Genomic DNA, 26,845 nt, shown 5'->3' with positions numbered 1-26,845 from the left:
TAGAAATTAAAGTTTGCTATTACAATCACATTCATTTCAATTTAGCATTTTGAGAGAAATTTGTAGTATGGCTCTGAGTACCTAATCAAGTACAAAAATAGAACCACTATGAAAAAAATTTATCAAGCAACCCCTGAAAAGAAGAGATCCAGTGCTTAGAGCATGGCTTGGCTCTAAGCCCCAGCAACAGAAATACAATTTCTTATGAGAGTTTAAGTAAAATCTGGCAATTGAGAAGAGGAAGAGAGAGAATAACCCTTGGGTTTCTAAACTTGAAGCTTGGTGAGCCCATTTGTAATGTTAACATATCTTCTAAGTACAAGAAGGTACAAATAACCAATTTAACAAAATGTTATTGTCCCTTACCAGTATTTTGTCTTTTTTCCCCTGACAGGTTAGCATATTTTCCAATTAACGTCTGGTTTTAGTGTGCTTATTTAAGCAAATTTACAAGACACATTTGAGGCCTTGTGAATAAGCATGAATGGTGGAAGATGCTTCTCTGCAGCATGCCAGCTTCCAACTCCTCCCAGCAATATTTTCAGTTACAAAATAATGTTTAAAATGTAAAACCTCATGGGAGCAAATCTAGCAGGAATTAAGACAGGTATTCTCAGGCTGTCTGGTGAAGCTGAAGGTCTATTAAATTCAAATGGATGTAAATTGATGCAATTTACATTAATTTTGCAATCAGGATAGATATGTAATTTAAGAAATTATGTCAACCATGTCAATTTATATTTCTGCCATTATACTAATGATGTAATTGATACAATTAAATTATATCAGTTATCTGGATTGCTTCAGAAATTGACTGCAAAGTTAAAACTGACTATTTGGAGTTAAGTCCAAAATTTTGTCTGTTGTATCTGAAGTCCACTGATAGATGCATACAGTAAGGTTTATTGAATAAAATATTCTAGATACTTATTTAAACTCATATAACATCTCTGTATTTGTGATTGATCAAGAGGAATTGCTGATCAATTGCTGGTCCTGCATCTTTTAACAAAAGAGAATCCAGGAGAAGAAGTAGAAATGTTTAGTCTTTCTTACTTACAGATGTATTTATTTCTGGAATTCTCTGGAAAACCAAAGAGATCTCACAATTACCTTTGCCAGGAAATTATTAATCAATATTAATAAGCATAATAACAATACATAAACAATAATATTATTTCAGAGAATTTTTAATATTCCATCAGAGACTACTTGCATGAAATCAAGTCCCAGCCCACAAGTTTACAAGGTAACGGGCAAATAAAAATACGTAATAAAAGAGAAAAAAAGCAAACCTGACTTTAATTACTACAATTATGAAAATATTATGTCTACTAACCTGTAATGTTATTCTGTTTTTAACCAGCAATCCTATTTTAATATCCATTAAATTCAAATCTTTTTCCAACTGTTGACTAGATCGGATATTGGTGACCACCTCTTCCCTTAGCCTTGTAACTTCTAGCTCTTCTTGAAAATCTAAATCACTCTGATCCATGAGATAAGCAAATTTGCGCAAGACATTCAAAGGAGGATTTGCAGAACTGGCTATAAATGAAGTAAACAAATTAAAAATTACAGAATTCATTTCTAAACAAATGGTACCTGGCAGCCAAAACAATTTTATTTAAAACATGATTTTATTTATTCTTTTTAAAAAGTTCAGCTGCCCAAAAGCTGAAGCTCTCTGGGCAGTTTATAATAAACCATACTAAGAATATATAATCAAAGTAATAACATATACTGTATATACTCGAGTATAAGCCTAGTTTTTCAGCCCACTTTTTGGGCTGAAAAAAGCCGCCTCGGCTTATACTCGAGTCAGTGAAAAATTTGCCCGAAATGGAGGAGAAAAAGGGGCGGGGCCATGCCGCTGGGTGACACTCGTGAATGGCCCAGTGCCCCTGTGAGTTTCCCCTCCCTCTGTGTCAGTTTGCCGCGCAGCGCGCACCGCACCATCCCCCCTCCTCACGTTCTAATGTAATGCAGGGCTGTCTTACGATTCCCCTTCCTCCCCCTCCTGCCGCTCTGCAACGATGTCCCACCTCCTCCTTGTTATGGCAAGCAGCCACATAGCGATGTCCCACCTCCTCTGGTACAGTGATCCAATGATAGGAATCACTGTGCCGTGTGTCATAGGAGGCGGGACATCGCTCCTGCGGCTGCATGGGACATTATCATCACAGCGGGACATCAGCATCATGAGGTGAGTGAAGTATTTCATTGAATACACCGCTAGTTTACTGTTTTTCTTTGAAATAAATATTCAAAAACATTATTGGTATCTATTTTTATTTTTGAAATTTACCGGTAGCTGCTGCATTTCCCACCCTAGGCTTATACTCGAGTCAATAACTTTTCCAGTTTTTTGTGGTAAAATTAGGTGCCTCGGCTTATATTCGGGTCGGCCTATACTCGAGTATATACGGTACACAAGTATATAAAATATAAAATAAAACACCATGTAATCTAGGCAACAGCATAGGGAATATTCAAAAACTACAAGAATATGAACTGAAATACAATTTAAAAGCCAGGGGAAATTTTAAAAAGTTTTTAGTTGGCAACCAAAATGATACTAATGTGGCTGCCCCTAACTCAAGTCTCTGTAGGGGGGGAATTCCATAAATAAGATGACATCACAGAAAAAGCAACTTAGAACTAAGGAGAAATTTCCTGACAGTTAGAACAATTAATCAGTGGAACAACTTGCCTCCAGAAGTTGTAAATGCTCTAACACTGGAGGTTTGTAAGAAGAGATTGGCAACCATTTGTCTGAAGTGGTGTGGGGTTTCCTGCCTAAGCATGGGGTTGGACTAGAAGACTTCCAAGGTCCCTTCCAACTTCTATTCTATTCTATTCTATTCTATTCTATTCTATCCTATCCTATCCTATCTTATCCTATCCTATCCTAAAAAGCTCTTGCCATTGTAGAGGTTCCCATCTTTTCCTTTTAGGAGACTTGAGGGAAGGCCTCATTAGATAATCTTAAATTTGGGTAGATACGCATGGAAGAAGGTATTCCTTCAGCTAACTTGATCCTTAGGCCAGTTAGGGCTTTAAAGATTAAAAACATTGAATAACTGAATATAAACAACTTTGCAAGGTAGTCTCAGGTAGACTTGCAGTTGGGAAAACATCTGATGAATAAAAAGTGCTCTATGAGCCTCTAGTGACAGTAATGGATCTAGGACCAGTCTCAAACTATGAACTTGCTTCTTTAAGGCATGTGCAGACCCCTCCAGGACAGACACGGCACCATTCTGCTGGAGAAATGTACATATCTTGTCTGAATCTTATGCAGTCCATTATCCTGATCACGCAGCTTTTAGAACACCCAACATCTTTATCGGTATTAGATAAAAAGGAACAGTAGAGCTTGGGAACATTCATTTTGTTATATAGTATGTACGACATCTAATTCCTTTATATAGTATATAGTGTATTCAGAAAATATTATTCAGTACTTACTCAAAATTCTGTAATCATCCCTAGCTTTATTTGCTTTAAGGAATGCTTGAATTTTCACAATTTCTTCATTCTGGAAAAAAAAAACCCTCATAATATATACAGTACATTTATAGTTGTTACCCAGCAAACAAACTGGCTGCAAATATCTTTTGTAGTTCGTGTTCTCATGGTGTGTGTGTGTGTGTATATATATATCTATATATGTATATGTATGTATGTATGTATGTATGTATGTATGTATAGATAGAGATATAGATAGATATAGAGATAGAGATAGAGATATAGATATAGATATATATCAGATAGTGTTCATAATAGTCTTATTAATTTTCTCTTTCTTCTATCCTATGACATTGGGATAATATTAAATTTGTTGTGAGCAATTAACTATTAAATAAGAGAACAAAAAAGAGAAAAATCTTACATGATCTTTGAAATATTGTATTCGTTCTTTGTATGCTCTTCTTGCTAACCACATTTTGATCCATGACTGAATCTAAAAGTTAAAGAATTAAAAAATATTTACATGATCAATATTTAAATATTTTTGTTTTTAGCATATTGTTAGTTTTTATTAGCATCTTATTTTTATTAGTTGGAATATAATGTTATATGCTTATGTGTCACATCTCACATTAAGACATGAACAAGAAATAGCTTCACTGCCCTTAAGCCGGTGTAAATTTTCTTCATTCAGTCTCACAAACCCAATGCATCACATCTGGCTTCAAATCTCAAATGAGATTTCCACAGTTCCATTTGCACAATTATACAAATTCTCAATGAAAAGCAGTCAGATGATTGGTATCTACTTTTTAAAAGCTAACAGGCATAATTAAACTTGCTCTTGCCCAATTTGTCCAATCTTTGACATTTCATCAGTGACTTCATCCCATATGCTTCATTGGGCAACTACAAAGGTGTTACAAGCTGCAAAATACTTGTCACATTTACAATAGATTTTTTTAAAAAAAATAATTGAAACAATTCAGATGTACACAATTAAAATGTAGGAAATCAGAGAGATTATTAGGCCATAGCCACTGGCCCATAACTAGAATGCCAAAGTTAGCTTTGTAATTCACTACGGACAAGATATATTTACCTTGGTGATAGAGGCAACATTTCTCTGTAACAGCTGAAGTCTTTCCGAATAATTTTTCTTTTGTTTATATCCTTTCCAAAATGCCTGGTTATTTAAAACACAAGAGGTATTAGCAATATGACTAATACTAAATCAATTCCAAACTTTCTCTAAGCATAGCAAAGTTGCCATGCTTTCTGTTCTTGTACTTACAAATTTCAGAATGGACATTTTTTTCTTTTTCAGATAAAAATCTATATTGTGCTCTTAGAAGGGATACAGAAGTGTGCTTCTATTAAAATGTGACAGCAAACTTCATTTATAGTAAGCTTTATTTTAGTTTTCTATTCCAAATGGAATAAATCTTACAATATTAAAATATAAAGTAAAATACTTAAAGTAAAATACTTAAAAATATGTTATAATGATTGCTTTTCACTTGCTACACAATGTACAGCATAGAATATATATCACACTGCAAAAACAATAAATGTTTTTGGCAAGGAAAGTTTAGGGATGGTTGTTAGATATGCCTGGTAAAACTACTTTATCTTCATAGGCTATATTCCATCCTTGATTTAATTATTAAAAACAGAACTTGAATTGCACACTTACAAGAAAACCTTATCTGTACTGAGATGTTGGAGTGTTGGAAAACATAAAGAAGGAACATCGGTGCTGTATTTATTAATACTCTTCATTAGGTTATTAGTCATCCAATACTAGATGCATACTACCTGTATTTTTATCACTGATGGCTCCTGGGTTTGGAGGTAAGCTTTTCTTTCTTTATATTTTTTCCTGACTAAAAATCCCCTTGCTTTAGCTTGCAGCTGAATGATCAGGTCCTCATTTGCACACCATAGTTGTTCTCTATTATAATTTGATGTGATCTCACTGACAATTTTCTATAAGAAAAATAAATGTTAAGGAGACAGCCAAAATAAGAAACTCAGCAAAATCCATATTTTTTTCAGCAGTTAACTACACTACACTTTCCAACCAAACTGACTGAAATTTATGTAGACTATATTTTATTCTATTTTTTTAGCTTCTTCCTTGGAATATTTTTCAAAATAAGCATTTCTGAATATTAAATGGAAACTGTTAAATAGGTAAAGATCAGAATTAATTTCATTTTGATCTTTATAACCCACAGTAACTGAGTGATTGACTAACTGATTATATTTATATTCTGTTTGTCATTCAGAGGCTCAAGGTGATGTACATAGTACTCCTTCCTCCTCTTTTTCTCTACGCTAAAAATCCTATGGTTGGGTGGTCTGACACTGTGTCATCAACCTGAAGTACAATAATCAAATGAGTTTCTGAAGCTGAGGAGGAATTAGAACTTGAGTCACCCCACCTCTATACCAACAACCACTGCACACTGGTACTCTTTTTTCCTGAGGATATCTATGGCAGTAACAACAGAATTTCTTATTATTTGATAATTATTCATAAATTATAACATGCACCAATAAGATTAAATATAGTAACATAAAATAGAAATAGAAATCTTACTTCAAATCCAATGGAAACTGCAAATAAATAATATACTAATACATCATTTTATTTGTACTGCATTTCATCCTTCGATCACTCCTGTATTCTCCAACACCCCCTCCACTTCTTATCCCTAGTAACCATTGTTTCTACAACATCTTACCTGAATCTCTTCCCCAGTCAGCCAGGATGTTTTGAGAGTAATTCCTTCAGGAGGCATACATGTACCCTCTCCACTTTCTTCATTGAAATAATAATCATAACTACCTTGAATTAAAAATTTAATCCATGGGCCTTCATCAGGTTCTAAACATGTTGAAAGCAATATTTTATTGGTTACATATTGCTGAAACACATAAATGTATTTTAAGTCTCTATCTTATACTTTAAAATACAATATATAAAATATTTTTCTTGGCACGAAAACATGATCCATTCTACAAATTGATAAGACAGAATGAAAATGGGAATAGGGTCCCTGTTGACCAATGGTATATTACAAAGCTTCCACAAATGACCTTATGAGGGAAGAGAAGCATCAATAGGGGCATTTTTTATTACCACCCAGTAACAAAACTAATAAGGCATCTCTGTGTATGTATTTGCATGGATGTAATTGCATGGATATTCTTTCTGTAATTCTTTCTGCAAGTGCAAAAGAATTTACCTCAAAGTTGCTAAACGCATTTCACATAGCCTCGCATACTTTGAGAGTTGATTTGATTTGAAAATAAGAGCTGGTTTGTATTATTGCTTTCTGCTACTTGTCCCTGATGTTTCAGGGGAAATAAACCAGCGATAGGAAACACCGGATGTTGGGATTGGTGACTCACTGATTGATTCAATAACACAGTTCCTGTTTAAACAGCAAGAAAAGTTTCCCCACCATAGGATCATCATTTAAATACTTCGCACAGAAAGCACGCAAACATATACAATTTGTGGGCAAGAACACATAAATGAAAATGGGTAGGAACAATACAGTATATTATAAAATACAGAGGGAGCCTTTCTTAAAGATAGTTCAGATGGAACAGCTTCAGAGGGATGTAAAAAAATCTCTTTAATTTTCAGTTAAATCAGGACTTTAAAGGAACAAATTATGCCAAATTACCATTTGGTACTCATTAAATCAAAGCATCCAGAAAAACTTCAATAAATATTTTGAATCATACTCCTGGCCTCAACTTGTTTCAAGGTCAGCAAATACATGATCTATCTTCAACAAATATTTAATGAAATATTTAAAGAAGTAGAGTGCTGGAGTACCTCAGGAGCATTATACATTTCCTATGCTATGTAAAATGGCACAAACAACAATACCTTTTGTTTTTAAATTCTTAGTTTCCTGCAAATGTTCATAGTAGATTTCAGCACATTCTGGAACAGCTTTCAGATTGAAATTAGGTGACTGTAAAATTGTGATGATTGATGCAGAATCACTTTTTTCTAAACACTGGTTTATCATACATATTCCAATAGCCACTAAGGAGTAGAATCAACGAAGTATTAGTATTATACATTTCCCACAATATCTTACATGAAGAATAGGCAATCAGCATTTTTTTTTCTTTCTTCAGTCCCCCCCACCCCTGTATTAAAGGTTGTCTGCTTTTTTAAAGAAAGAATCACTACTACTAAGTTATAGGTGGTTCTTGATTTATGGTGGCAATTGGGATCAAAATTCCATTATTAAGCAATGCAGTTGTAAAGGGCTATGGCAATTCCTGCAGTCACAGTTGTCATTGTTAAATTAATCCTACGGGTGTTAGGAGAGGCAACTGTTTGCTGACCTCCCACAACCAAAGTCAGTAGGGAAACTGTTAGAAAGTTGAAAGTCCAAAGCTCACAGACAGGTAAGAGGCTGCTGCTGGGTGAAGGAGGGAGCAAGGGAGTGAATAGGAGTGGGGGAGGGTCAGAAAGGGTAAGAGGGGAGGCATGGGATGGCAAGGATCGAAAAGGATACACAACCCCAACATTATAGATAAATATAGGATGGTGGTGACTTTGTACTCCAATTCATGTCAACCAATGACAAAGTTTAAATTTGCACATTAGTTTCCAAGACTAATTTGATTTTATTACATATCTAATTTGAACATATAAAATTAAGTGGGAGCATGTTTTGTGCATGAATATGTACAGGTGTATATGAACATTTTGAAGCATTTATTAAAAACTGAAAATCTGGGTGATAAATTGCCATGAAAGGAACCGTATATAACACTGAGCCTTGAACAAAGATCTTCTTTGGCCAAATTTATAGTGGAAACTAGAGATATGCAAGGCAAAGACATGGGCTGTGACAAAAGCTATATTTAGCTTAGTTTAATATGCATTATAATTAAATATAGTTAATACAATTACTTTCCAAGTATTTAATTGTTCTGCCCTTCTGTCACATTAAACGTTCAAGGTAACATATTACAATTAAGGGTAACTATTGAAAGGGTTCTGGGGAATACATCCAAGATTTTCAAGTGACAAAGTCCTGTGCCCTTAAGTTTGACATTTCTGATCTACACATTTAGAAGTACCATATGGTACACAGCCTCTGTTGAACGCATTCCAGAATGTAGGTGACAAAGCAGTATTTATTATTCCTTCACACAGTGAAAACAGAATTAATCAAGATAAGGGATTCTCTCCAGATTCCTCCCAGATGTGCTGGTTTTCTAGGGGAAGCAATAATTGTCAAGAGGAGGGAGGGAGGGCAGTTGCAACCTTGAAATTCCTTACTCTTGTGTTCTAAACTAATATGAGATACTGAGAAGGCTCTACTGCTTGCTTCAGTTCAAGAGTTTCTCCTCTTACATTTGAGAGACTCAAATTTTGGCAACTTATTTTTTATTTTTAATGTTGCATTTGATACTTGTTCTTTTTCCTCCCCATTCAAGAAATCCTATTAATTTCTGATGACCATTTTTATATGATTACATAAGGGTTGAGATACAAAGTATTTACAGATTGTTTACATTCCAGAATGTAACATCTCAGGAGGGTGTTTGGCTTGGAGCATTGGGAACAAAGCTCCCAAAGAATATAAATATTTAGATTCAGAGTCCATTGCTTCATTTTTCATCAAAAAACAGAGTAATGAATTGCTGTCTTAAGGTATTACAAATAGTATTTGTACCTTTATTGCTTATCATTATGTCATCCTGTCATCTTTTTACACATAAAACAGGGGTGTTAAACTCAAGAGCCACAGGATACTTCCAGCCCACAAGATGGTTAGATCTGGCCCGCGGGGCCACCATGGAAACAGTAAAGGTCTGGCCTATGGTGCCTCTGCCAGTAAAAATGGACCTCAGGAGGGCTGTGCAGCCCCCCCCCCCCCGAGCTCCATTTTCATTGACAAAGGGCTGCAGGAGGCCGCCGCTGCCAAAAATGGAGCTCCATTTTTGCTGGCAGAATGCTAGCAAAACAAACTATTAGCAAAAGTGGCATTTGTTCACAAGGCAAAGAGGCATTGAGAAATGTTTCCCCTTTTGCATTTGAGCATCCAAGAAGGGACAGGAAAGGAGAAAGGGAAAGAGGAAAGACAAATAAAAAAAAGGAAAGTTGGGAAGAAAGGAAGGAAGGAAAAATAAGGAAAGAGGGGAGGGAAGAATGAAGAGGGAAGGAAAAAGAAGAAAAGGAAGGAAGGAAGGAAGGAAGAGTCTGAGGGAAGTCCTGCCTTAGCACTTGGCCACCAGCAGCCCTTTTGCCAACCCCTTGTCTCCATTTCCTGATCTCTCCTGGTGGTCTTCCATTCTATTGCTGAGGATCCTTTGGTTACAAAGCTGGATCTCCTTGCATGGAGAGGGAGTTGATCTCCCTATGACCCACACACTTTGCCCTCCCAGGCACACTATGAGCAGCCTGGCCAAGAAGAGTGAGAAGTGCAACAGCAGCCTCAAGGAGAAGGTAAACACTGCCAGGCACAGTCTCGGGGAAGCAGGGCTGGGCTGGGCTGTGTGGTCCCGGTGCCCTGAAAGCATGAAGCCTGGGCTGGGTGCTTTCCCTCTGCTGCCTAGGGCTCTAGGTAGCCTAGACCACCATCTGGGGGATCCTCTATGTGGCCTGAGAGGCACAGCGAGGCTCCTCTGAAGGACAAGGATCTGACCTTCTCCCTGGTCTCATCTTCCTCTTCAGGAGACAATGGATTCTGCCACAGCCTCACCCAGACCATCACAGGTGCCCCTGACATAGTGATGTCGAGCTGGTCATGTCCATCCTGGCCACACCCACCCTGGCCACACACCCCTGGAGGTCAAACACAACCCTGATGTGGCCCTCAATTAAATCGAGTTTGGCACATGGATCTGCCACCACCATATGTAAATTGGCATATTTTAAAAATACAAATTACTTAAAGTCTTCTCCCCACCAACTATGCTTAATGTACCCAATACCAGGCTTTCCATATCTAGGTTGTAACAATCTAGACAAACACTGGGGAAAGGCAGAGATCATAGAATTGTACCTTTTGCCCACCATCAAATTATCATTTAGATTTTTGCAGTCCAGATGCAATCCACTTAACACTTTGCAATTCTCATATTGTGACATGATTTACCGTAAAGCTATTTTACGAAGCTTCTCAGAATTATCGTAGCAAATATTTTTTGTCTGTATGATTTCAGATAATCAATCACTTACAAATAAAAGGTAGTTTCCTGCAATATATGCAGTATTGTAATGAACAGAATGACATCAATGCCAAGTGTAATAAGCATTTTAATTAACGCTGAGCAAGATTCCTAACAGGTGTTTGCCTGTTTAATAGGGAACTTGACATACGTCTCTACATACTTAGTAGGTTCCCAGAAAAATATTTGTTTTTGTTTAGCTCTCAACTGATCAGCAATATAGTTGGGATCTTAAAGATCAATTTTAGTTCCCTTTCAACTATTTTTTTAAAAATTTTATTTTATCAATTTCATATATACATTCACAATTATATGATCTCATAACTGTTATTAATAATATGTATTTATAACATCCCATAGATCCATCTTATCTTACAACGGTCCTACTTCTTCTTCCCTCCCTCCCTCTTTCCTTCCCTCGTTTCTTCTCTCCTACTCCCCTTGCTTCCCTCCCTCCTTCCCCTTCCCTCCTTCCTTCCTTCCCTCCTTCCTTCCTTCCCTTCTTTCTTTTCTCCTTCTCTCCTTCCTTTCCCCCTTCCTTTCCTCCTTCCTTCCCCCCTTACTTCTCTCCTACATTCCCTCCTTTCTTCTCTCCTTCTCTCCTTCCTTCCCTCCTTGCTTCCCTCTCTCCTTCCCTCCTTCCTACCCCCTTTCTTCTCTTTCTTTTCTCCTTCCTTCCTTCCTCCTCTCCTTTCCCTTCTCTCCTTCCCCTTCCTCCCCTTTACCCTTCCCCTCTTCTTCCCATTCCTCCCCTCTTTCCTACTCTTACATTCCCTCCCATTCTTCCTCTGCCTTTCCCTTTCTCCTATTCCTCTCCTTTCTCCTCTCCTTCCTATCTTTCCTTCTACTCCTCCCTCCATCCACTCTATCCGTTGTTGTGTTTACATATTCTCCTCTTCAGAGGATGACCTGGTTCTCTCTTTTTTTTTCTTATTTGAAAGTTATATAAAAAAGGCAAGATTTACAAAATACAAGATACAAAAATAGATAAAGCTCTTTACATATTTTCATCTCCCATTGCTCATCTCGCCTTACCTAGTGTGAAACTAGGTTGCTAATTCCATGCAGGTAGTTATAACGGATTACCTATCAGCTTTTCAAGTTTTTCCAATGTTGTGGTCTAATGGTGTTACTAAACGGTGAATTCTCACCTCTAATACATTTCTACTCTCATTTGTCCCTCTGTCTTTGTGTATTGTTTATTTGAGTTGTTGCTTAGATCATTTTAAGTTAGTCAACTATCTCCTTTTATATCTGAATCCTCACTGTCTCATCAAGCCATTTGTACAATTTCTCCCAGACTTTGTAAAAGTCTGTGTCTTCTTTATCGTTAATCCGCATTGTCAATCTGTTCATTTCTGCTAATTCTAAGATTTTGTTCATCACCATTGTGCTAGTGGGGGCATTTTCACTCTTCCAGCACTGCGCGTAAGCGTCATCTATTTAATTCTGTTTTCTAAAGACCCATTTGCGCAGAGCTATCACATCTGGACTGCAAAATCCTGAAGACTAACTAGATAGTAGCAAAAACTTTTTTTAATGTATCTTTTTGTTCTCATCTGACATTTATCCAGATTTTTGCAGGCTTGAAATAATAACCATTCAGTTGATACAGCTTCCTGTTCCTAAAGTGGCCAAATAAAAGTCTATGAGAAGTCCTTAACTTTAAAATGCAAAATCATCTTTCCACACACGTATGGAGAACTACACATAGCTTGTAGGGTGCATGTAGCCATAATGACTAATAGTTACTGATTGCCAAATTCTCAAATTCAGGAGGTCATTGAAGTCAAATTGTGAAATCATTTTAGAAGCTCACATCTGTTGCAAGATGTTGCACATTAAGTATTTTCATACAATCAAGTTACCAAACATATGTTCCAAGATAGAAGATTCATTTGAGAATGCATGCTGAAATCAATTATAAATCTAGTAGTGACTGCAAAAGAAGCAGGGCTTAATATAATGATTCAAATCAGTTCTCACATTTTGATGCCTCTTCCAAGTTTCTGTTAGCATCATCAATTCCTTTCTGTATTTCATCTAGCCAAAGCATGGATGAATTATCATGAGATTCCTGGTTAAAACAAAGATAAAACTAAACATTACAATTTTTGAAAATTTAACTTGGTCAACCAAAATATCCCAAGATTATTAAGCTGTTCTAAAAAGGGGCTACTGGTATGAATTTATATTATGAAAATTAAAGGTCTGATAAGGACTAATTGCAAAGGGAGGCTTACTCTCTTTCCTTCCCAGAATACCTATTAATTCTCAACACAACTCACCTTGAATTATCTCCATTGTACAGAATGTCTAGAATAATATCTACGCTTTCAGTTCATGTAAATCACACTATCATTACTATATCAGATAAGATGTATTAGCCTAATGTTAATTCTTAATATGGTTCTTAAAACCATAATTGAGAGTTATATTCAGTTTTTATAACTCTAATTTTCTACTTATATATTTGAACTTACATAAAACATGGATTGTAGCGTAGTATAATCATTAAAACAGCAGGCATGTGTATTTAAAATGTATTCCCAGTGAAAAACATCACAATCAATTGAACAATCGAACGAGTTCAGAGATATTTCACGAGAAGAGTCCTCCACTCCTCTGCTCGCAACAGAATACCTTATGCCACCAGACTTGAAATTTTGGGCTTAGACAACTTAGAACTTCGATCCGACCTAAGCATAGTACGTAAAATTATCTGTTACAATGTCCTACAGCTGTCAATGAATACTTCAGCTTCAACCACAACAACACACAAGCACACAATAGATATAAACGTATGGTAAAGCGCTCCAAACTTGACTGCAGAAAATACGACTTCAGCAACAGAGGGGTCAATGCCTGGAATGCACTACCTGACACTGTGGTTTTTTCCCCAAACCCCAGAAACATTAACTTTAGACTGTTTACTGTCAACCTCACCCCATTTCTAAGAGGTTTTAAGGGGCGTGCTTAAGCACACCAGCGTGCCTACCATCCCTGTCCTTATATTCCCTTGTATTCGTATTCATATCATGTATTCATAATGTCTGTTATCTAATTCATGCTTGACAAAATAAATAAATAAATCAAAATAAAATAGAATGATACATACAAGAAGCTGAATCAAATACCAGAGGAAAAGTTAATTTGTAGTTTCAAGATTCTTGAAAGGACCAATAAATCATATTTGTAGCTCAGGGTTGAAATGAGGGGTCCTTGATGGCCTCTGAGCTTGGCTCCTTATAGATGTTTCATTACCCAAACTAGATAACATCATCAGTGCTACTAATTAGGTAATGAAACATCTGCAAGAAAACAACCAAGCCCTGAAAGCTCTAAGGACCCCTCATTCTTGAATGGAAGCAGCTAAGTAAAGTAGCTACATTCAGCCCTGACAAAAACAACACAAGGAGTTAAGCAAGGAGTATGAAAAAGGCAGAACTAGCCCACAGAAAGTCGAGGTAAGAAGACGACTCCAAAATTAAAGCAAATTTGCTATAAAGACAGAAGTTTCCCAAATGGAAGACCAGTTATATCTCTTTGTTTTTCAGTTATTTTCATATTTTAGCTTCCTAAGGATAATTTGGAGAATATTTTATATACACCAGCTCCTAGGCTGGAGTACAGCTCCATGGCTAAGGATGTGACCAATGGATTCATCTACAGTTCAAAGAAGCAGGCATTCTCTTTTAATAGTCTGTTCCTCCTTTATGCTAAGAACAAATTCGTTATTAAAATGCTGTAAAGTTATTTTTACAATCCATTTGATTCTGCAATTCATTCTCCCAGACATATACAATTTTTCTAAAATGAATTGCTTGCTAGATAATGTTACGTGACTCTAGCTACGACTTCTCTTTCCAGTTGCAAGTTAGGGTTACGAAATCGGGTTACCAAATCTGGACTGTAAAAATCTCGTCAACTACTAGAAGAGAACAGAAAGTTTTGTATGTTTTTGTCCTTCATGTCTGGTAGCAATACATTCCAATGAAAATGTAAGGAAACACTGTAAAATGTAAACAAATGTTTTTAAATTCAGTCACTATTTGTACAAAATAATTATTTCATTCTCTATTAACAGTACTTCAAGAGTTAATTCTTGTCTGTGTTGATTGGAAGTTTAAGCTGTCACGCCCACTTCCGCATTCTGATGCCTCATACCCTGCTCACTACAAGAAAAAGGACAAATCAGCTATTTTCTGCAAAATTGCTACAGAGGATGAGTTCAGTAAATAGATCTGATACTCTGAGATCTCTTCACTAAAATGGAGATTAAGCAAGACTCTACAAGTTAAAATGCCTATTGTAGAAAATAAAGAATTGATCACTGCTACAATGAAAACTTGGCTCTTATTGACAACTGGATTGTTCTATCTGTCTCCCTGTTTGTGCCGGAAAGGTAAGATATCTGTGTTTTTGTGTGTCAGTAACTTGACCCTTTATTTTGTTAGCAATTAGGTCTGCTATTGAGAGAAAACAACCACGCAGGCTCAAATAGATTATTAAAGAAGGTCTCAACCAGATGGATTTCCCCTTCAAATTATTTTTTTTCTTCATTCACGGGACTTGGATAAAAAACATTGCATTACTGTTTAGTGATATGTCCCATTACTTATGGATTAGCAATCACTTAAAAGTAAACACTCTCAGAAAGAAGGAAAAACGTATGTTTTGTTCTTCAGCTATTTATTAAGTAACATAGTTCTAAATAATTTAAAAAAAAATACATCCATTTGAGAAGCCCTCTATTTCATAGGGGTGGACAATCTTCCTTCCTTCCTTCCTTCCTTCCTTCCTTCCTTCCCTTTCCTTTCCTTTCTTTTCCTTTCCTTATACAGGGCTACATTCCCTCTCAAATACAGGTAGTCCTCAACTTACAATAGTTCATTCAGTGACTGTTCAAAGTTATAACGGCACTGAAAAAAGTGACATGACTGTTTTTCACACTTATGACCATTGCAGCTTCCCCATGATCAAAATTCAATGTGTGGCAATTGACTCATATTTATGACCTCTGCAGTGTCCCGAGATCATTTTTTGCAAACTTCTGACAAGCCAATGAGAAAGCCAGATTCACTTAACAACCGTGTTACTAACTTAATAGCTTCACTTAACAAATGTCATTAAATAGGGTAAAATTCACTTAACAACTGTCTCACTTAGCAACAGAAATTTTTGGCTCAATAAGTCGAGGACTAACTTTAATCCATTGAGAACTGCAGGACTTTTAGGGAGCCAATTCTCATTTTTCCTCCTCTCCCGCCTTACAATGTCTTTCTTTTCCACTAAGAGTTATTTATCCCTCTTCTCCCATTTCAGACTAGCAGACTTAAAAAGGGGGCACATAACTCTTTATCAGTGGCCTGCAAGGTCTTGACAAGAACTTTTGAAACCTGGCTCAGAGCTGTAGGTTGCTCTTTTTTGCTATAAATGATAGATAGGTAGATAGACAGACTGTCCGACTGTCCCATCAATTCAAATTAACAGATTTTGCTAAAAGGCATAAGCTTTCTGAACTATAGCAGGTTATTTAAACTTGCTATATTACAGTTATAGTATAAATCATGACCTGATGTGAAGTTCTGGAGGAAAGAGTAAAACTTTCTATCGTCTTAAATATCATTTGAATAGTCTAAAGTTGTAATCCTCAACACAGCTAATTTTATTCCCTAACGTAATACAGAACAAACAAAGCTTATTTGATAAAACATGATACTTTTCCACTCCTCTATTTTCTTTCTTAAATGAACTTTAAAATGTCACTCTCTTGTTAATACTTGTGGAATAAATCTGCTTAATGAAGAAAGAAACTTTTAAATATCACTGCTTATTTCTGTTGTACAGTTTACCTTTTCATTGTTTTTCAATTTTTAGAAAAGAAGTATGGCAACAGTAGTTTGGACTTTCAACATGATAAATCACTACCCATTAGGACTTTCTATGGCACTCCACAAGATATGTATGAGCCGATACCTATTTCCGCCCTAGATGGACTGACAAAGCCCTATCACAAAAAAGAAAAGTGTCCTATGGAAATATCCAACATCTCATCACTGAAAGTAAATAATGTCACCATGGAGTACCTTACTAGCTCACTGAGTGTGAAGATGTTACCAGCTATATACATAGCAGTTGTCTTAATAGGAGTACCAGCCAATGTCGCAACACTGTGGATGCTGTTTTTCAGAATCAGATCAGTCCGTACTGCCATATTCTACACAAATTTGGCTATTTCAGATTTCCTTTTCTGTATAATGCTGCCATTCAGAATTGCATACCACCTGAATGGCAATAACTGGATATTCGGAGAAGGAATGTGTCGAATCATGACTGCTGTCTTCTATGGAAATACATATTGCTCCACCCTGCTTCTCACGGGTATCAGCATCAGCCGTTACGTGGCCATTGTTCACCCGTTTACCTTCAGGACTCTACCTAAAAAGTTCTTAGCTACTTTAACTTGTTGTGTGGTGTGGACGGTTGTTTTTTTATATATGCTGCCTTTGATAATCATGAAACAAAGCTATCGTCTGGACCAACTAAATATCATTACCTGCCATGATGTTTTTAATGTTTGTGAAACTATGCTTCCTTTCCAACACTACTACTATATCTTCCTTGCAGTATTTGGATTTATGATTCCACTTTGCATTGTTATTTTTTGTTACATTTCCATTATTCAAACACTCAAGGCTTATGAACAAAAGTGGTTCTGGTACATCAAAGTTAGTCTTCTTGTGCTCAGCATTTTTGCTATTTGTTATATTCCTAGCAATGTTATACTGATTGCTCATCATCTGAATTATTATTATCGTTCTAAAGATAATTTATATTTCTTTTATTTGATTACTTTATGCCTAAGCAGTCTGAATAGTTGTCTTGATCCTTTCCTTTATTTCATGATGTCCAAAATCAATGACAACACCAAGACCTATCTCACCATGGTTAAAATAGCTCAGGAAGAAAAAACATGACACATCTCTCCTGTGATATTTGATAGTTACAAATACATAAATTTTTGAAAAAAAAAACCTATTTAAGACTTCTATTTTTATAATGTCAAACATCAAATTATATGCAAATACTTAAAGCTATTCATATTTATTTCGCTGGGGAAAATGTTTAATCCCCAGGGTTAAAAGTTATACTTTTACTTTGGTTTGATCATGCTTTGGTTGTAGCATATCTTCATAATTGACAACAAAAAATAAATAGGCCTGGCCTTTTTTTCCCCCAGCAATGAGTGATTCTTTAAATTTAAGCAATGTTATATTTCTAACATGTCTCAAAAATATTTTACATTATGATTTAATGTTTAGTTTTAATGATTACTTGGCTAAATGTGAATGCTATTAATTATCATATTAATTAAGAATCTTCAACTTGTTGACCAACTTAGTATTTAATCCTTTTAAAAAAATCAACAAGGTAGTAATACACACACACACACACTTTATTTAAGCAGTGAAGCTACTGATTACACAAACATTTGGAAGCTGAAGGCTTTAAGAGCCTTTCATGTTCATAGTCCCAGTGGAAGGCGTTTGTGTATCACAGGGGGTTAGACTACCTCCAAGGTCCCTTCCAATTCTGTTATTCTATTAGCCCAGCTGCACCAAGCCCTAAAGGATGTAAGCCACAAAATTCTTTGAGAAGTGTTAAGTTCCATGCAGCCATGTCACAAGGAAATCAGTCTTCTAAAGCCTTACCCTGTTTCCCTGAAAATAAGACCTCCTCCCTGGATAATAAGCCCAATCAGGCTTTTAAGCACATATGCTAAAATAAGCCCTCCCCTGAAAATAAGCCCTCCCCAAAAATATTGCAACACAGCAGCAGCCATGAGGTGACCATGCTCGCTGCCTCCTGCACCTCAAAAATAATAAGACCTCCCCGAAAATAAGGCCAAGCGCTTATATCAGGGGTCAAAAGAAAATAAGACCCTGTCTTATTTTCAGGGAAACATGGTAGTTACTCCTTCCCAAATTTCATTGCTAAACTAGAAGATTGCATGTACTGCTTGACATAATAGCAGCTAGACAATATGGCAAACCTAATAAGCCAGAGTTGTGCACAATTTAAGCCTAGAGTGGGATGTGGCTTTCAAATGTTTTGAATATGCCCCCAAATATTAGCTGAAATACTACAGATACCAAATTGCCTCAAAGGTGCTTTTTAAAAAGGCAACGGGACTATGTTTTTCCCTTTGAGGAACAAAAGATGTTTTGCTTCTCGTCCAAGAAACATCATCCATTGTGGCTGAATGTTGGGGGTGGAATTGAGGAAATGGAAGAATAAGTTCAGACTAATCTATTTGTTATGCAACAACCATGATCTGGATGACTGACACTCTCCATAGATGATATCAAATTGTAATCTTTAATGTTACATGAGAAAAAACTATTGTACATGTAACACATTAACTATATTTTAGCTAAATTTAAATATAAATGAAATAAAATGTATTTTTTGCTCTGATTCTACAGTAACACATCCCTGTAGTAAAAAATAAAAAATTGACAGTGATTCCACTTTTGCATCATAGGACTGCAGGATAGACAGCTATAGGACAGCTGTATTTCCTAAGTGTGCAACAGGTTTCATGTTTTCACAATATTATGTGACTATTTTCTCATTATGTAGATAGGCATGGGTTTTACACTTGCAGGGTTATGTGTAAGATTACAAACTGCCCAATCTCAGATCACAACCTTCATCTAAGCATTTTTTTCTGTTATAGAATGTAAGATCCACAAAGATGCAAGGAATTTGTCAATAACCCCTAAATCCATTGTGCAAATTCTTAAAAAGCCAATCCTAAGAATTTTATTAAAATTATGTTACTGGTATAATAGTATTTAAAGAATGCATAACAGAGATTCAAATTCATTACTGAGAAAACAATTAGATCTTTGAAAATGTCAAGCTGAGGACAATTCATAATTCCCTAGCACCCCAAGACTCCATAGAATACGCAGAAACAAAATGTTTTGTCTACATTTTGAAAGAGAGGGGTTTTAGGGGATTTACATCTTCCAGAGATGCCATCAGCATACTGTAATAAATTATTGCAATGCATATATATAGGAATTACAAAAACCTGTGACAAAATGGGAAAAAAAGTACTGAAAATTGTCTACCTGACATTTGCGTGTTTTTGCATCATTCAAAACTGCTTGATAATGACAGGCATTTGCTTCTTTTATATTTTGTAATTTTGCTGTGGGAAGCAGCAGTGTTTCTATTGTTCTTATTGGATCTCCTCGATCAATAGCCTCATTAATAAAACCCACTGCCAAAATTTCTATAAAAAAGGTGTACAGTTAATATACTATTAAAGAAATGTAACTGTAGTTACGTATCAATATTCAAACTGATTTAAACTAATAATTCCAAATTTATTATTCAGCTTTTAATTATTCCATTTTTAAAGTACACAAAAATATACTTTTATTTATGAATGACTGATTGAAAGAAGCATATCAAAATTACTTAGTAGACTTAAGCAATTTTAACTGGACAGCAATATGGGAATATACATAAGTGAACTATAACTAGAGAAAGAACAATTTGAAACTCATTTCTTCTGGTTTAATTCTCCAAATATCTACAGAACACTTGCAAATTATCTGCTTGATTCTAATAATAAAAGCTAGATTAACACTTGCATGGCTGTCTTCATTATACTAACTTCACACTATTTTTGGAACAAAGATGCTCAAGGCTTCTTGTTTTTACAGATATATGAAGATCTGTTGAAATCTATTTGAAGCATAGGAAGTCTACCATCAATTGAACAGTTTGCCACTAAAATTGATTTATCTCCAAACTGTTTTTTAAATGGGTTTGATGGTTGAAATGGAAATGATCTTCCCTATATTCAATAAATAAAGGGAGGGGTTTTTTTCAGGCAACACACACAAAACATTTAATATGTAGTTTCTGGTTGACCAGTTTTTGTTACGGTTTGCAATCCCACAATGCTGGATTATTATTATTATTATCATTATTGAAACAAACTGAGTACTGTAAATAAATTAATGCTATTTAACATATATTATATATCGATCCATATTTTATTATTAAAATGTATGAATGAACAGTTAAATGGACCAAAATACTTACTATCATTTTCTTCTTGAATTTGTGTATTAACCATGTCAATACAGTTCTGGATATCATTCCAGCTTAAATGTTCTTGTCCTTGAGACAAAGCCTCTAACTTAATAGACAGCAAGGTATCAGCATAACTGTGAAGAAACAATAAAAAATTTGTTTGTACTGTACTGTAACCTAGTTAGATTAGCTAAAAGATTATCATAGTTTAATGAACAATTCCACACAGTAAAGCACCATTAAATTATAGAACTTGTATAATTATATAATTTTTCTTAAAATATTAATGATAAATAAATGACAGAAATACATCTGTAATTGTTTTTACCGTTGCAAGTTCTCTTCCTCCACATTGTTAAAACCAATGGATGGGTTACTGAGGTGTACTTTTATTGCCTCTATGTTCTTACTTTCCAAAGCTTGATTTAACAGCACAACAGCTGAGAGCATTTCAACAGCGATAGATAGTTCATCATGAGATAAGTATTTCTGTAGAAATATATTCAGATCAGTAAAAATAAAGCTTTCAATATGTAAAAAATGAGTTATGGCTTAGCCCTGAAAAAGCCAATGCCAATATTGAAGGAATACATCTTTTAAGCCAACTGCATTTTTACCAAATAATGTGTAAACTTTCAAATTTCATCTTAGAAATGCAAACACATCATTTCGCAAACATTTTAACTGACCTAAAGCATTGCCTCAAGAAACATTTGAGAATTATTTTCATTCACGGTACACGGTAGATAACAGGTTTTGCTTACTTAAAATTAATATTCTTTTTTAAAAAATTAAGAAAGCCCAACCTTAACTATCTGAAAATACAATAATTATTAGGTTGCATATTTCTCTGAATTGTGTGTGTGTGTGTGTGTGTGTGTGTTTGTGTGTGTGTATGTATAGGTATATGTATATATGTGTATATATATATGTATATATGTATGTATATTATTTCATTTTTGATTTTAGTAACCATATAGGAATGTACAAGCAAATGCTTTTATAGGCATTTTGCTCTCTTTCTTTGCTTCTCTATGGTGTCTTTTCTTCAACACTCCATATCATCATTTTTTAATCCTTTTTCCTTTTTTCCTTCTTTGTTGTAATTTTGACAAGAAAATTAGGAAAATTGATCCTGTTGCAAGAACCGCTTTGAAAGCATATATTGCCTCCCAACCACAATAGCTAAATTGTTCAAATACAAAACAACTGCTGACCCATTGATAAATAAACTCAAGGAGCAAAATCTGAAGTAGAAAGAGGCCTCACAAAGCCTCTGCAACAAGAGACCTTCTTTTAGCTGTAAACATTGGTAATCAACTATTAATAGAAAAGAAAGGACTTCTTGAGGTAGGACAGGATGACCAAGGACTAAACTATCAGGGATGCTAAATCCATCCTCAACTGAAGAAAATGTTGGTATGTTAAAACTAGGAGCAAAATTAGCCAGCTAGTTTTGATCAAAATTTGGGAGATAAAGCCTAGCTCCAGAACAGAATTATTAAGTTAGGACTACATATGACTTTAGAAAAAAATAAAAACAGTTTTAAAATCTAGTATTTTTATCTCTTCTACAATATTGAATCTATATTTGTGCAAACACACTGACAACCAAGAATTAATTTTACAGAAAGTGCATGTTTATAAGTCATAGAAGAAATTATGGATATTTTAGTATATCTATTTTCCAATTAGTTGGCTTTGGGGACACATTCAAATAACTTCCATCTTACCATAGCATTCTGTTTCTGGAGATTGAAGAGTTCAGTCTGATAGACAGAGGCAGCAGAAGGATAAACTTCAGGTAACTGGGCTTCAGGTTTCATTAAAGCAGCAATTGTCATGTTTGAGTCACAGTTACGAATTGCAAGGTTAATATTGTCAACTGCAATAAGTTCTAGTGTCAAAAAAGAGAAATATCCAAAAACCCAGTTAACCCTGCTCTACTGCATACTACTATACAGATTGTATATCTGGTATTTCTAATGATATAAAAGAAGAAAATTTGTTACATTGTTTTTTAAAGCTAATTATGCCACAGAAATCTGCTGAAAACTACCAAAAGCAAAAAAAAAAAATATTCCAAATAAAAGGTGCTCATAACCATGCAAGCTTATACTTTATATTTTAAAATTTAATTTGACAGGTTTTTATCAAATAATTTAATTAAAATAATTGTATTTCCTTGACCTTTGGTTTTTTAAACGTAAGAAGTATAATCTAATATTCCTTATTAAATTAATTTAATCAAAGATTAAGGAAATAAGTGGCCTACTCAATATTAATTTGTATTCAAGAGCTGTATTGCCATAAAGGGCAGAAATTTGTTTTCTCTTCAAAATAAAACAGCAGTCTTTAAAACTCTATGCTTCGCATATTATATTAAAATCAGCAAATACAATTAATTTTCTGACAAGTTCACAGACATGAGATAGATGCTGAATGGGTAATTATATCAAGCAGGAGCACTTGCACATGTGGCTTTGACTACTCAAAATATATAAGGCCTTACTGGATAACCCACTACATGTAAAATAATTACCTGCTTAGACGGAAGAACAATACTTAATAAAACTAATGGTTTTGTTTATATCATTCATACTTTCATTTAGTGTTTCAAATAATGAAACAAAATATAGATATGCTAATAAAAACTCTACCTCTAAAGAAATTCAGATCGAAAAGTCAACTGATGTATATATAACAACCAAAAATGATTACATTCATGAATTCAATTCAAATATTATGGAGAATAAATTGCTCTTAAGTTAAACCAAAGAAAGCATGAAATGAAAAGTGAGCTCAAATCAACATCTAGAAGAAAAGCTCTAATATTTCAAGAAGCAAAGAGCAACTGACAGAAAGGCAACTGCAAATTTAGAACCCTCTTATACATAGTGTTCGAAGAAAAAGAACTAACTTCAACAATAAATTACACATACTCACTTTAAGTAATATATTATAGAAGCATGCCATACTTTCAAAATTCTATTTTTTGCAACACCAACTTAATTATACAAAGTAACTGGGACGGAGTAAGTAAATTCTATCTTTTATGCGGGAAAGTGTAATTAACCCAGTAATTGAACTGGATTAAGAACACAATAATTGGGGCGGAGGGCAGGGTGGTGTGAGGGGATATAAGCTACTGAACCAAATAATGAAAGCAATGTGACAACAAAGCAAAAATGACAAAAAGCATCATGGAACTAGTTTAGATAAAATATAACTGGACTCATATTTTATCGTTAGAACTGCTGAATCTTAAAATTTACCATGAGGTGAAGTTATAAGTGAAAATTAACAAGTTACTCACTAAATTTGTGAGAGTCTGATTCCTCATTGGCAACACTAACTTCATTCTGAATCTCATTTTTGTCGAGGATAATTGGAACCCCTGCTATCTAACAGATTAGGGGGAAAACATTTCTTACTGTATTTTAATTAAAAGGCAAATAAATAATTAATACCATAATATTCAAAACTATTAGGTGGATATCAGTTTTAGGGACATCAATAATAGGCTGTTATAAAAAAAACATGGTGTCCTTTCATAAAACAAATAGTCAGACAATTTCAACATTTTTCAAATTATATTTCCCCCCTGTTTATAGCCAAATTTAGAAAATATTATGTTTCCAAGTTAAATTAAGAATAAATTATGCAATATTATATATAAGTATTTTGAAAGCTTCTCCTATTTGTAAGAAGGCCAAAGTATCAAGACTGAAATCACACTTTAAAGTTAAGCGATTTCGGTGTCACTCTAGCACGTTATAATCAGTTACCTGTGTTCTCTGCTCTTTAGTATCAAATAACCGTGCTAGGTACCAGGAGGAATTTTGCAGCAGAACTTCAAGCAGGCTCAGAGCTGGGTTGTTCAAGCCTGCCATTAGTGCCACTTCATCTTGCATGTCAATAGCCTCATTCACTTGGGCTAAAGCTATGTGAACTGAAAGGAAAACAATGCTTACAGAAAGCAAAATACTATAAAGATTTTTTATTTCTCTTTTAGCCCTTTGATACATGCAGTTGTTTAAGATAACTTGCATCAAATCCTTCTGAACAAGCATGCAAGGACACTTCGGAATAGACTTCTTAAATTCAACACTAAAATGCAACATGTAAGAGGGGTCAAAATTTACAGAACTTTGCAGCTGGCAGAAGAGGAGAGAGTTGTGGTAAAGCAGACTAGAATCATAATGTTTGTATTGTTATTGAGAATGCAAAAGGGCAAAGAAGAATATCCTTATCCAGGATTAGTAGTAGTATAACAGCAAAGTAGCTCTGAAAGAATGACACATTACTGATGAAATAATAATATATGCCAGTTTTAAATTTCAATGAACTGTGAAAAAATAACACACACTGGTACTTTCCCCTAATATTAAGAGTGGATATGCCAGGAATCAATGTTTTCATAAGAAAGAAGAATACTTACGGTTGACCTTATTGATGTTTCCCTGGATTTCAGCTTGTGTAAGCAATTCTTCATATACATCTCTTTCCTCTTCCAAAATCGAGTCACTCTAGAAGCAACAATTATCATTAATAGAAAGAAGGGTAGAGCTGTTCCTGATTTTAAAAAGGAGGTTGTGCAGAATTATGGGAGGAAAGCCCACATACAAAAGCATGTAATACTTCTCAAACATAAGTCATAATATTCCTGAGTCTTTTCACTATATCAATATTTACTTTATAAACAGAAGGTGAATATGTATCTATAATTCAAAAACATAAATCTAACAAAACTATCTTTCATGCATTAATAATTATTTTCTTTGCTATCCCTTCCCCATGTAGAATAATGTAATTCTTTACAGAGTGATAGGTGATAAATTCCAAAAATATTATATAATCTAAAGATATATATTCAGGTCTTTAAACTAATATTATCTTTGTAATAGCATTCTAATGTTTCAAATTTTCTATAATGAACCAAACTGAAATATAAATTGAACTGCCTATATTGTATTTCTTAATCCACATTACACTTTTGGCATAGTACATATGGTAAGTGGGACTCCCTTTTTAAAATATTCTCTGAAGAATCCAAGTCTGGAAAAATAAATGTTGATATTTGATTTCATCTTAATAGGTGTCAGTCCTACCAGGTCAACCTGGCAACCAGAATAAGAAACAGACCTTCTGTATTGCATTTTTATTTAGATTGGCTATAGTAATAAAAGCTTACAAGATTTTGATTCCCTTCCTACCTCTTTCATAGTCATGTAAATAAGAAAGACATAAAACATCTATCTAAGACATTTTTGTTACCCCTCCCCTTTGTTTGCATTCAAGCTATGTGTTCCTAGAGAGGAAAAAAGGAACCAACCTAAATTAGCTGACACTTTTCTCCTTCCAATCACTTTTTGAGGCCAGGCCATTATTTCTTACCCATCTCACCTCACCCCAGGAATGTAGATCTGCTTCCTAATTTTGGGAAATGCTGATTTAAATTTAAATTAATTTATATTTTTCATTCTGATTGGTTTTTATGTATTTTTGTAAAGGCATTGATATATTAATATATAATGATTGATCTTTTGGGTGGTTGCGTGGCATAAAAATAAAACAAACTTGTTTTATATGCAAAAAAATATTTACTAGCATTGATAAATTTGACATTTTTAGTTTTACAAGCTTGCATATTTAAGACAGCCATAAATAAATTAAAACTGGTGTTCTGAGACAACTCACTTTCACATCACACAGTGAATAATAAGTAATTTGTTTCTTCACCTTAAGTCTTGCATTCTCTTCTTTTTTCTTTTTTGCTCCAGAAAGTTCCTTCTGATATTCATGGGCAAAATTATTATCCACATTTACTAACATGGCATTAGGATTTTGCAATGTTTTAAGGGTCTGATCTGCAATTCCTCTCTCAATAGCTTCATTAATTGCAATAACTGAAGCATGCACTAAAAAAGAATAATAAACAGGAATAATTCAATATTTAAACATAAAAGTGAATTAAAATTTCCAAAATCTTTGTTATTAGCTATCATACTTTTGCAATTTTGTTTCTGCC

General features: G+C 34.7%; 2 protein-coding genes across 5 annotated transcripts in view; one reads left to right on the top strand and one right to left on the bottom strand.

Moving 5' to 3' along the window:
• The window catches only part of IQGAP2 (IQ motif containing GTPase activating protein 2), a 137,057-nt gene that overhangs the window by 23,607 nt on the left and 86,605 nt on the right, over window positions 1-26,845 (bottom strand). For 3 of the 4 annotated variants that reach the window (XM_032214426.1, XM_032214428.1, XM_032214427.1), the window contains 14 exons: window positions 26,557-26,735; window positions 25,256-25,343; window positions 22,548-22,711; window positions 21,143-21,303; window positions 20,824-20,948; window positions 19,839-20,002; window positions 12,682-12,772; window positions 7,385-7,546; window positions 6,225-6,367; window positions 5,293-5,463; window positions 4,577-4,660; window positions 3,896-3,967; window positions 3,472-3,541; window positions 1,340-1,548 (listed from right to left, as the gene is read on the bottom strand). In XM_032214426.1, the coding sequence (XP_032070317.1) occupies window positions 1,340-1,548; window positions 3,472-3,541; window positions 3,896-3,967; window positions 4,577-4,660; window positions 5,293-5,463; window positions 6,225-6,367; window positions 7,385-7,546; window positions 12,682-12,772; window positions 19,839-20,002; window positions 20,824-20,948; window positions 21,143-21,303; window positions 22,548-22,711; window positions 25,256-25,343; window positions 26,557-26,735 (1,883 nt within the window). Of the gene's footprint in view, window positions 1-1,339; window positions 1,549-3,471; window positions 3,542-3,895; window positions 3,968-4,576; window positions 4,661-5,292; window positions 5,464-6,224; window positions 6,368-7,384; window positions 7,547-12,681; window positions 12,773-19,838; window positions 20,003-20,823; window positions 20,949-21,142; window positions 21,304-22,547; window positions 22,712-24,130; window positions 24,219-24,602; window positions 24,767-25,255; window positions 25,344-26,556; window positions 26,736-26,845 lie in introns of all 4 variants that reach the window. The other variant, XM_032214429.1, reaches the window with a different exon arrangement.
• F2RL2 (coagulation factor II thrombin receptor like 2) lies at window positions 14,863-18,479 on the top strand. Its single transcript, XM_032214430.1, has 2 exons — window positions 14,863-15,100; window positions 16,576-18,479. The coding sequence occupies exons 1-2, from the start codon at window positions 14,998-15,000 to the stop codon at window positions 17,673-17,675; spliced, it is 1,203 nt and encodes a 400-aa protein (XP_032070321.1). The 5' UTR covers window positions 14,863-14,997; the 3' UTR covers window positions 17,676-18,479.

This window comes from Thamnophis elegans, chromosome 3, assembly GCF_009769535.1.
Source record: "Thamnophis elegans isolate rThaEle1 chromosome 3, rThaEle1.pri, whole genome shotgun sequence".
In the NCBI taxonomy this organism is placed as follows: Eukaryota; Metazoa; Chordata; class Lepidosauria; order Squamata; family Colubridae; genus Thamnophis; species Thamnophis elegans.
The sequence above is the reverse complement of the archived record's forward strand: the minus strand, read 5'-3'. Positions and strand labels throughout refer to the sequence as shown.